This window comes from Melospiza melodia, chromosome 25 (genome assembly GCF_035770615.1).
Source record: "Melospiza melodia melodia isolate bMelMel2 chromosome 25, bMelMel2.pri, whole genome shotgun sequence".
Taxonomy (NCBI): domain Eukaryota; kingdom Metazoa; phylum Chordata; class Aves; order Passeriformes; family Passerellidae; genus Melospiza; species Melospiza melodia.
Window position 1 is genome coordinate 8,614,739 of NC_086218.1, and position 11,093 is coordinate 8,625,831.

Below are 11,093 nucleotides of genomic sequence, written 5' to 3' on the forward strand. Positions count from 1 at the left end.
ATCCCACACCTCCATGTTCATGTCCCGTGTCGCCATGTCCGCTATGACCCCGTGTCCCCCCATCCCCATATCCCTATCCCTGTCCCCATGTCCCTGTGTCTGTGTCCCCCTGTCCCCATATCCCTATCCCTGTATCCGTGCACCCCCGTCCCCATGCCCCTATCCCTGTTGCCATGTCCGTATGTTCCCCTGTCCCCATGTCTGTGCGCCCCCATCCCCATGTCCCTATGTCCATGTGTCCTCCCCATATCCCTATCCCTATCCCTGTGTCCGTGTGTCCCCCTGTCCCTATCCCTGTCCCCCTGTCCCTGTCCTTATCCCTGTCCCCATATCCCCATCCCTATCCCCCTGTTCCTATCCCTGTCTCCATGTCCGTGTGTCCCCCTGTCCCTATCCCTGTCCCCATGTCCCTGTCCTTATCCCTGTCCCCATATCCCCATCCCTATCCCCCTGTTCCTATCCCTGTCTCCATGTCCGTGTGTCCCCCTGTCCCTGTCCCCCTGTCCCCATGCCCCGCCCCACTCTCGACGCATCTCCGCCCCGCCCCTCGCGCATGCGCACAGCCCTTCCCGGGCGGCGCGGCCGTGACTCCGCCCCGGCCTCGTGCGGCGCTGCCGGGACCCGCCGGTACCCACACCGGGACCCGCACCGGGACCCACACCGGGACCCATCGGGACCCACACCGGGACCCACACCGGGACCCACACCGGGACCCGCACCGGGACCCATCGGGACCCACACCGGGAGTCATCGGGACACGCCGTGACCCGCACCAGGACCCTCCCCGGGACGCACCGGGGCACACCAGGACACACCGGAACTCCCCCCGGGACCGTCCGGGATTCCCCGGACCCCCCGGGCCATGAGCGCCGCGGAGCCGCCGGGCCGCGGGATGCTGTTCGCCGAGACCCAGCTGAGGCGGCACGGCTGGCGGCGAGGTGGGGCCGCACCGCGGTCCGGCCTGTCCCGTCCCGCCCTGCCCTGGGACCCCTGAGCGCCCCCGGCTCCCCCAGACTCCGATCCCTCCCAAAGCTCCCTGTCCCCAGTGCCCCCCAAGCCCCATCTTCCCAGCTCCCTCCAGGCCCCAGCTATCCCCGAGCCCCGGGACCCTCCCAGTCCCGTTCCCAGAGCCCCGGGACCCTGCAGGCCCCCAGACCCCAGTGTTCTCCCGGGACCCTGCAGCCCCCCGATCCCCACCCCAGCCCCAATGGCCCCCCAAGTCCCGAGACCCTGCAGACCCCGGCAGTCCCTCTGTCCCCACCCCAGAGCCCAATGGTCCCAGAGCCCACCCCCTCCTCCCTGCAGGACCCGGTCTGGACCTCTCCCCACCCTCGGGCTCCTGCAGCCCCCGGTGCCCCCGGTGTCCCGGGCCGTGCAGGGGTGACGCTGCCTTGTGTGCAGGGCAGGGGCTGGGCCGGCGGGAGGACGGCATCGCCGAGGCCATTCGGGTGAAGGTGAAATGCGACACGGCCGGGGTGAGTCCCGATGCCCGCCCTGCCCCGCCCGGTGCCGCTGCCCGGTGCAGCCATTCCGGCAGCTCTCTGCACCCCGCAGGTGGGACACGACGCGGCAGAGCCCTTCACCTTCCACTGGTGGGACCACGTCTTCAACAAGGCAGCTGCCAACATCGCTGTGGAGGCCGGGCAGGTTGGAGGGATGGGGTTGAAGGCAGGGTTGGAGGGTGTTTAGGTTATTTGGTGACTCCTGTAGTGCCACCGTATCCCCAGGCCCTGTCAGGAAGCAGCATCTTGCACAGGGGCTGTGGTGGTGGAAAGGTGCTGCTTGGACAGATCATTTCCAACCAAGCCTTTGCCTTTTCTCTCCCAGGATGGCATCTCTGTGAAGGCACTTTCTGAGCAGGGAGGCAGCATCAGCAATAAGAAGCCACGCAAGGCTGGCAGCAGCGGGAGCCTGCTGTACGGCCGCTTTGTGAAGGTGACTGTCCCCAGGAGCTTTGGGCTGCTGTGGCCCCAGAACCCCATTTTCCGTGCCCCCTTTCTCACAGTCCCTCTGTGTCTGTGCTGCAGTCAGCCACGCTCACAGCCTGTGGGGAGGAGTCGGTGCCAGCCAGCTCTGAGAGCAGTCAGGAGGAGGAGGAGGAGAAGCTGGACCTCTCTTCGGTCAGGAGGTGAGGCTGGGCTCACGGGGAGGGACGAGGCCTGAAAGGAGGAGCTGTGTTCCCCACAGATGCTGAGGTGACAGGTCCTGTCTGCGTCCCCAGGCTGACGGACGAGGAGCTGGTGCAGGCGTGCGGGGGCCGCACAGCACACAAGTGAGTGCCTGGGGGGTCAGGGCTGCCCCCTCCTCGCAGCCCGGGCTGGGGAACACCTTCCCTGCTGGGGAACCTCACTGCCTGTGGTCATTGCAGGGGTGCCCGGCACGGCCTGACCATGAGTGCCAAGCTGGCACGCCTGGAGGAGCAGGAACGAGCCTTCCTGGCCACGTACCGGCAACGGGAGCAGCAGCAGGAGCCCCCAGAGAGCAGCCAGGGCAAAAAGAAGAAAAGGAAACGGTCCAGGGATGGAGCTGAGGTGCCACAGAGCCAGGAATCAAACACAGAACAGGAGGAGGTGTTGGAAGAAGAAAAGGTTGTGAAGAAGAAGAAAAAGAAGCGGGGGCCAAGCAGAGAAGAGGAGGTGACAGGAGAGGAGGAGGTCATGAGGAAGAAGAAGAAGAAAGTGATCACGGAGCCATGTGGAGAAGAGGTATCAGCAGAGGAGGGGAAGGTCATGAAGAGGAGGAAGAAGCCAGAGCTAAGCACAGAAGAGGTGGTGGAAGAAGATGGGAAGGCTGCAAAGAGGAAAAAGAAGAAAAAGAAGAAGAAGCAGCAAGAGGAGGACAAAGAAGAGCCAGCTGAAACAGAGACAGATGAGCCAAACTTGGGACACAGGCCTACAAAGAAGAGGAAGAAGAAGAAGCAGGAAGAGGAGGATGAAGAAGAGCCAGCTGAAACAGATGTACCTCTACAAGAGACAGATGAGCCAAACTTGGGACACAGCCCTACAAAGAAGAGGAAGAAGAAGAAGAGGAAGAGGGAGCCAGAGTGAGCAAGTGACGTGGCTGCCATGCAGTCCCACCTGGCTGTAAGGGTCCTGATCCTGGTGCTGGTGGGTGCCATGGGCTGCTCTGAGCTCGTTCCAGCCAGAGCCCAGCACTGTGACCCAGCTGCCTGGGGATGCTGAGCTAGGACAAGTTGGTCTGCAGCTGGATCAAGCTTTACTTCACCACCTGAACCTTCAGGAGTGACCCTGGTTCCTTCCCCCCAGGCCCTGGGGCAGGGACCCATTTGCCATGGGTCTGTCACAGAAGGACACAAGGACACGCCCTGCAAAGTACTAAAGTATTTTTTCAAGGGCATGAATAAATCTTTATTGTGATCAGCTTACCCCAAAGCGTGAGTGGTGCCATGAGTGGCAGAACCCCAGATCACCTTACACCTGCAGCACTTGCATTAGGCAGCAGCCCCAAAGAGAGCAGCCCCTCACCACTCCCACCTGCTGGGCTTTTCCATCCTGCAGGCTCACACCAGAGCCCAGTGAGGTGCTGAGCACCCTCCTGGCAGAGGCTTGGGCAGAATTTGGCCCCGGTGTGCAGTGCTGAAGCTGAGCCTGGCCCCCAGCCCCTCTGGGCCAGCTCTAGGTGAGCTGCAGGACGCAGTCTGTGCCAGGGTACTCCGGCAGGTTCAGGCTGTATTTCTCCTGCAGCGCAGGGGGCACAAACCTGCCCCCAAGGAAGTGGTACCGGCCTGTGAAATGCATCGCTGCCTTCTTGGGCGCCGTCAGGGAGATGAGCATGTCGGGCTGGAGGCCGTCTGCCTTCCCCTTCTCCACATCCCAGCCTGCAACGAGCCACGGCCATGCTGGAGCTGGGAGCACCCTGGCTGGCACCTTCCCGCAGCAGGTGCAGCCACAACTCACCTGAGGGGATGTCAATGCTGGCAATGGGCACCGTGACACGCTCCAGAGTGCTCAGGATGCTGCCAAAGGGCTCCCGCACCGCTCCCGTGAAGCTGAAGCCGAAAATGGCATCCACCACCAGGCCGTAGAGCTCGTCAATGAACTCAGCCTGCGGTGGGGATGGTGGCAGGTGAGGAGCAGTCCTGGCCACAGCTCCAGGGGCAGGTGCTGCCAAGCTGGGGGCTGCTCCTCACCTCAGCTGGGAACTCGGGGAGGAAGGGAATATCCATCTTGTTGCACTGGGTGGTCAAACCTTCAAAGAGGGGCTTGCTGGAGCGCTTGGGGTAATACACAGTTGGCTGGTAACCCTGCAAGGGCAGAAGGAACCTGAACTAATCCCACTCTGGCACCAGCAGCAGCCAGAGGAGTGGGACCCTGGAGCCCACAGGTACAGGGGCGCACAGGACCAGCACCCTCATGGGGATCCTGTGCAAGACTCACAAACATCTTCAGGTGCCTGGCACAGACCAGCCCATCACCGCCGTTGTTCCCTGGCCCGCAGACCACCAGCACAGCAGGCTGGCTCGTGGTGAAGGAGCTGGGTGGGTAGGCCTGATGGGGGACAAGAGGCACAGGGTTATGATGGGGAAGTGGGCCCACACCATGGAGCCAGGATTTGCAAGACCCCCAGCTTGGGACTGGCATGCCCATGGCGCTGGGATGATTCCCAGGATCACCATCTGCGTCCCTGGTGCCCACCTTGGTGGTGGCACAGCTTGGTACACAATACTAGAACCTACAGGACCCTCCCTTGGCTCCCAGGGCCTCCAGCTTGGTGGTGGGGATAGCACTCAGCTGGTAGTGCTGGAACTCTCTCCCAGGACCTCCACCCACCTCCTGGGCACCCATCCCAGTAGTGGCACAGCTCAGCCCACCACAGCAGGACCCCCTTCTGCCCCCCAGGACCCCCACCTTGGCAATGGCAGTGGCACAGCTCAGCCCCGCCAGCTCCATCAGCTGATCCACGCTGAACTTGTACTCAGTGAAGAGCTCCTGGTCGATAGCCTGGGCCTCCTCCTGCCTAGGGTGGGACACGGCACCGCTGGTACCCCAAAACCCGGCCAGGCCCAGCCTGGGGGCTGTGATCCCCTCGACTTTGCATGACCGGGGGGGGACACACAGAGCCGAGCCCCCCGTGTACACCCGCACCCCATCCCCGACCCCTCCTCAGCCCGCCCGTACCCCGGCCCGGTGTCCCCGGGGCCCGCCCGCGTGCCCTCCCGCCTCCCTCCCTCCTCCTACCCGAGGAAGCGGAGCCCCTTCGGGCCGGCCCCCGGGCTGGGGACGTGCATGGCGCGGCGGGGCAGGCACCGGCACCGCTCCCGGTTCCAGCCCAAACCCCAGCTCCAGCCGCGCTCCCCGCACCGCCCGCCCGCCCGCGCCGCCGCCACCAGCAGCCCCAGGCCCAGCAGCGCCCGCGGGCCCGGCATGCGGCGGGCACGGCCCGGTACAGCCCCGGACGGCACCGGAGCGGACACGGCCCGGTACAGCCCAGTACGGCCGGAGCTCCACGGAGCAGGCGCGGGGCCGCCCCGGGGCGGAGCGCCCTTCACGGCCCGGGGAGGAGCCGCGGAGAGACCGCGCTTCCTGCAGGCCCCGCCGGGACTCCGCGGTTCCACCAGCCCCGTCGGCACTCCGGGTCCCTTCAGTCCTTGCCGGCTCTCCGCCGTTCCCCCAGCCCCCGCCGGTTCTCCGGGTCTCTGCAGGCCTCACCGGCTCTCCGCCGTTCCCCCAGCCCCGCCGGCTCTCCAGGTCCCTTCAGTCCCTGCCGGCTCTCCAGGTCCCTTCAGGCCCCACCGGCTCTCCGCGATCCCCCAGCCCCGCCGTCTCGTTCCCCAGCCCCTGCCGGCTCTCCGCCGTTCCCCCCGGCCCCCGCCGGCTCTCCGCGATGCCCTAGCCCCTTCCTTTCCTCCCCGTGACATACAAAGGATGGCAGAAACGGAGCGGGGTCAGAACCGTGTTGGCTGAACGGCCCACCCTCCCTCCGGTTTGGGCCTGCACAGCGCCCCGAGAAGCGGCGTTTCCCCGGTGTCCTCCCGGTCACACGAGGCTGCAGACGAGGGACAGAGTCCTGGTGGCCGTGCGGGGTCCCCGGCGGGACCAGCAGCCGGCAGCGGGGTCATTGTCACGCCTGCAAGGTCACAGAGGTGTCACAGGGAGTGAGGGTGTCCAGCAGGATGCAAGATGGAATAATCAAATCACGGAGTCACTGACTGGTTTGCGTGGGAAGGGATCTTAAAACCCATCTCATCCCACCCCCTGCCATGGGCAGGGACACCTTCCATTGTCTCAGGTTGCTGCAATCCCTGTCCAACCTTGCCTGCAACGCTTCCAGGGATGAGGCAGGCACAGCTTCTCTGTGCCAGGGCCTCCCCACCCTCACAGGGAAGAATTCCTTCCCAATATCCCATCTAACCCTGCCCTCTGGCAGTGGGAAGCCATTCCCCCTTATCCTGTTCCTCCAGGCCCTTGTCCAAAGTCCCTCTCCAGCTCTGTTGGAGCCTCTTTAAGCACTGGAAGGCAGGAATGGGCAAGAGGTTCATACCAGGGGACTGGAAACCACCCTCAGATCTGCTGCCCCATCCATAGGGCACGGTTTTGGTGTTGGCTATGAGGTACCAAAATCCCCAGCTTGGGGTCGTGTCCATTCCAAGAAACAGCTCTGCTGGGTCCATGAGGTTCCACTCATGAACCCTCCCCTCTGGAACCCAAGCCTCCCTTGCCCACTCCCCCAAGGCATCACCTACCTCTCTGAAGGCCTCCGATGGAGGGTTTGGTGGTTTTGGTGCCCTGTGGGATGCAGTGTGAGACCCTCAGGCCTGGGCTCACTGCAGGATTGATGTTCTGGTGGTCTGTGGTACTTACGGAGCTGGAGGCTGGCATGGGGCAGCTTGGCCGGGGGCAGGGGGCTGGTGGTCCTCGTGCTGAGAGACAAGTGAACCTCGTGTGGGGCTTCTGGACAGGTCCCCTGTCACATCATGGCTGGATCCCCCCCAGGATCCAGCTGGAATGACCCCAAACACACTCCCAGAATTATGTATCTTTAAAAATCTCTGGATTTTCACCGTTAAACAGGAGAGGTCCCCTATGCTGCAGAGGTATTTGGGTGCCAGGGGCTGTACTGAGGTGCCTCCCCCTTGCCCACCCACCTGTTAGCCTGGGGCTCACTGTGGTACCCTGGAGCTGAGCTGGGACCATCATCATCCTCCCCAGAGGTGCCCAGGAGGCCACTTGGGTTGCAAGGCTCCAGTGTGAGACCACCAGTCAGGGCCACTCTTGTGCCTCCAAAACAAACAGACAAGAACACAGTATCAGACTGTGCCAAAGACTCAGCTCCACCAGGATTTGCCTGATGGCTCAACCCCACGTTTAATTTGCAGCCTCTCACCTGAATACCTGGGATGTGCTCCTGGTGTACACCAATACAGCTTGTCCACAGCCTGGGCTTTCCCCCTGAAGGACATGGAGTGAAGAAAGGCTTTTCTCCTGGATGATCTGGAAACTCATTCCAGAGGAAGGAGAGAGAGAGGATGGCAGCTTTGCTACTCACACCTTGCTCCCCTGGAGCTGTGTCCCACTGGCACGGGGCAGCGTGGAGCAAAACCGCAGGTGGCTGGGCTCCTGATGGGATGAACATGTGTTAATGTGCCCAGCAAAGCCCTCCTGGGGTCCCAGTTCCCAGCCCTGCAGAGCGTGCCATGCCCTGGCTGATGCTCACCAGGCCTGGGTTGGGGTAGGAGAGGTGGCTGAGGTGGAGTCGGTGCTGGATGGCATCTGTGAGCTTGTGCACCACCCGTTTGTGGGCAGCTCTGGGGCTGTCCTGTGATGGAGAGAACCCATCTGTGTGATGGGCTAAGTGTGCGTGCCCCTGGGCTGAGGCCAGTGCCCCATCATGCCTTACCTGACAGCGGGAAAGCAAAACCAGGGCCTCCTGATAGTGCCCGATGGCTTTCTGGGCGTCTCCCAGGTGCAAGCACGCTGCACCCAGCCCCTCGCACGCTTGCCACTGCCCCTGCAAGTCCCCTGGGAGGCAAAGGGCTGCGTTAATCCCTGCACTGCTCAGCTGAGATCCCCAGCAGGCAGCATTGCCCAGCCTGAGCCCGCTGGGCTGTGGGATGTGCCTGCCCTCACCGGAGTCCCTGAAGGCCTGCAGGGCGTGCAGGTAGCTCTCGGCAGCATCCCCGTGCTTCCCCAGCTGGCTGCAGGCGAACGCCAGGTTCCCGAAGCTCTGCCCCTGAGCCCTGCGGTTCCCCAGAGCACCTGGAATGGGAACTTTATGCTGAGCTGGCCCGTCTGGCACAGCCAAGGGCAGGGATGGTGGTGTGAGGTACTGGTGTGAGGTACCAGTATGGAGTACCGATGTGAGGTACTGGTGTGAGGTACTGGTGTGAGGTACCAGTATGGAGTACCGGTGTGGGGTACTGGTATGGGGTACCGGTGTGGGGTACTGGTGTGAGGTACTGATGTGAGGTACCAGTATGGGGTACTGGTGTGGGGTACTGGTGTGAGGTACAGGTGTGAGGTACCGGTGTGGGGTACAGATGTGAGGTACCGGTGTGGGGTACTGGTGTGAGGTACAGGTGTGAGGTACCGGTGTGGGGTACAGATGTGAGGTACCGGTGTGAGGTACCAGTGTGAGGTACCAGTGTGAGGTACTGGTATGGGGTACTGGTGTGGGGTACTGGTGTGAGGTACTGATGTGAGGTACCAGTATGGAGTACCGGTGTGAGGTACTGGTATGGGGTACCAGTATGGGGTACCAGTGTGTGGTATCAATGTGGGGTACTGATGTGAGGTACTGGTGTGAGCTATAGGTGTGAGGTACCGGTGTGGGGTACTGATGTGAGGTACTGGTGTGAGGTATCGGTGTGCGGTACTGATGCGTGGTACCAGTGTGTGGTACTGGTGTGAGGTACCAGTGCCAGGTACCGCTGTGAGGTACAGGTGTGAGGTCCTGGTGTGAAGTACCGGTGTGTGTGAGGTACCGGTGTGTGTGTGAGGTACTGGTGTGCGGTCCAAGTGTGAGGTACCGGTTTGGGGTACCGGTGTGCAGTACCCGTGCCCGTTACCAGTGCGAGGTACCGGTGTGTGTGAGGTACCGGTGTGCGGTACCAGTGTGTGTGAGGTACCGGTGTGCGGTACTGGTGTGTGTGAGGTAACGGTATGCGGTACCGGTGTGTGTGAGGTACCGTGCAGCGCGGCCGCTCGCCGGTGCCAGCCCAGCGCGGTGCCGAAGCTGCGCAGGGCGTTGAGGGCCGCGCCCAGGTTCTGCAGCAGCGCCGCCTCCCGCTGCCGGTCCCGCTCCCCGCCGCACAGCCCCAGCGCCCGCTCGAAGCTCTCGGCAGCCAGGGAGAAGATGTGCAGCTGCGAGTAGCCGAGCCCGATGTCGCTGTAGAGTTTCCCTGGGGGCAGAGAGGAAAAGCAGGCGTGGGAGCTGCCGCGCAGGGCCCTGAGAGGGGAGGGCGCGGCGTTACCTCGCAGGGCCGGGTCGGGGATGGATTCGCAGAGCGAGCGACACCGGGCGAGGACGCCGGCGATGTCCGCGGCCCGGAACCGCCGGCTCTGCAGCATGGAGCCGCTCGCCTTGCTCAGAGCCACGGCCGCGGCCCCGGGGCTCTCCGCCGCCGCGTAGGCCTGCGCCGCGTCCAGGAAGCACCGCGCGGCCCGCGCCGGCTCCCGCATGCCCAGGTAGCAGCAGCCCATCTGCACGCAGGTCCCCGCTCGGCTGCCAGCCTGAGCAGCACCGGCGTGCCCGGGGACTTGCTCAAAACACTCCAGAGCCTTTGGAAAATCCTGGAGCCCTTCGTGAGCCGCCCCGACGCTGAAATAAAGGCTCCCCGAGTAGTCCCCGCTCTCCGCCTCTGAGGGCTGGGACTGGAGGAGGAACTCAAAGCCCTTTTTGGGCTTGCCAGTCTCCACGTAGGCAGCCCCTAGGTTGAAGGCACAAGCCCTGTGGAGCTGCGGGCTCGCTGTGTCCCTGGAGAGGAGCAGGGCTTTCCTGAAGCACCCCACTGCCTCCCGCACCGCGCCCAGGGCCAGCGCCCGGTGTCCGGCCCGTGTGAGGCCCTCGATCGCAGCCACCCGCCCTGCCGCCTCATCCCCTCCCTCCTGAGCGGCTGCCCTGGCCTCAGCCGCCTTCTTCTTCTTCTTCTGGCTCTTCTTGCAGCTGGAGGGGGCTGCGGGGGTGGTGGGGCCAGTGGGGTGTGTGGGGGCAGAGGGGTGTGTGAGGCTGGTGAGGGCAGAGGGGACAGTGGGATGTGTGGGGGCTGTGGGGTCAGAGGGGACAGTAGGGTGTCTGGGGTCAGAGGGGGCAGTGGGGTGTGTGGGGGAAGAGGGGTGTGTGGGGGCAGTGGTGACAGTGGGGTGTGTGGGGGCAGTAGGGACAGGGGGGACAGTAGGGTGTGTGGGGACAGAGGGGGCAGAGGGGTGTGTAGGGGCTGTGGGGACAGAGGGGAGTGTAGAGTGTGTGGGGGCAGTGGGGTGTGTAGGGGAAGAGGGGGCAGAGGAGGCAGTAGGGTGTTTGGGGGCTGTGAGGACAGAGGGGGCAGTGAGGACAGAGGGGGCAATGGGGTGTGTGGGATCAGAGGGGACAGTGGGGTGTGTGAGGGCAGAGGGGTGTGTGGGGTGTGTGGGGGCTGTGGGGTGTGTGGGGGCTGTGGGCTGCACTTCAGGCTCAGCAGCCTCTTCCAAATCCATGGGCAGGGGCAGCAGCCTGCCTGCAAGAGAGAGAGGTGCTTAGGCAGCCAAGCCAACACCGTCCAGCACTTCAAACGAGCAGCATTATTGTATATTATTTATGAACATTAGGGATGGCTTGTAGCCTGTTTGCTATTAAGTTCCAGGAAGAAAAAAAGGCCTTTCCATGGAGGACCCCACAAACCTTGGCAGCCATGAGAAAGGAAAGAGGTCACTGGGGGAGGAGGAGGAGGGACACCACAGCATGGAGTGGGATGTTGCTGGCGTCCTTTTTTGGGAGGCAGGATAACGGGTTGCACTCACTTACTGTTTTCTCTTCAGGTTGCAAAGGGTGCCGAGAGCAGGGAGCAGAGAGACGAGGCATCCCCGGTGCCGCAGCTGCATTGCTGCCACCAGCCAGGGCCCTCTGCTGCAGGGATGGAGGATGTCTGAGGCACCTCC

General features: G+C 63.4%; 3 protein-coding genes across 4 annotated transcripts; 1 reads left to right on the forward strand and 2 right to left on the reverse strand.

Annotated features, from left to right (window-relative positions):
• Window positions 1-732: 732 nt before the first annotated feature.
• Window positions 733-3,385, forward strand: LOC134429238 (G patch domain-containing protein 4). Of its 2 annotated transcripts, XM_063176357.1 has the most exons (7): window positions 733-938; window positions 1,402-1,475; window positions 1,555-1,647; window positions 1,828-1,935; window positions 2,028-2,128; window positions 2,222-2,272; window positions 2,369-3,385. In XM_063176357.1, the coding sequence occupies exons 1-7, from the start codon at window positions 863-865 to the stop codon at window positions 3,045-3,047; spliced, it is 1,182 nt and encodes a 393-aa protein (XP_063032427.1). In that variant the 5' UTR covers window positions 733-862; the 3' UTR covers window positions 3,048-3,385. The 2 variants fall into 2 exon arrangements, with proteins under 2 accessions (XP_063032427.1, XP_063032428.1); XM_063176358.1 differs by lacking the exon at window positions 2,222-2,272.
• On the reverse strand, window positions 3,342-5,386 carry NAXE (NAD(P)HX epimerase). Its single transcript, XM_063176359.1, has 6 exons — window positions 5,199-5,386; window positions 4,869-4,977; window positions 4,398-4,508; window positions 4,151-4,264; window positions 3,918-4,065; window positions 3,342-3,838 (listed from the first exon to the last, which is right to left on the reverse strand). The coding sequence occupies exons 1-6, from the start codon at window positions 5,384-5,386 to the stop codon at window positions 3,636-3,638; spliced, it is 873 nt and encodes a 290-aa protein (XP_063032429.1). The 3' UTR covers window positions 3,342-3,635.
• A 499-nt stretch (window positions 5,387-5,885) lies between these two features.
• TTC24 (tetratricopeptide repeat domain 24) lies at window positions 5,886-11,016 on the reverse strand. The gene is made up of 11 exons (XM_063176168.1): window positions 10,956-11,016; window positions 9,431-10,132; window positions 9,146-9,358; window positions 8,088-8,216; window positions 7,858-7,979; window positions 7,675-7,776; window positions 7,507-7,577; window positions 7,345-7,409; window positions 7,106-7,238; window positions 6,822-6,880; window positions 5,886-6,746 (listed from the first exon to the last, which is right to left on the reverse strand). Exons 1-11 carry the CDS (start codon window positions 11,014-11,016, stop codon window positions 6,700-6,702), a joined length of 1,704 nt encoding a protein of 567 aa, XP_063032238.1. The 3' UTR covers window positions 5,886-6,699.
• Between the last annotated feature and the right edge of the window lie 77 nt (window positions 11,017-11,093).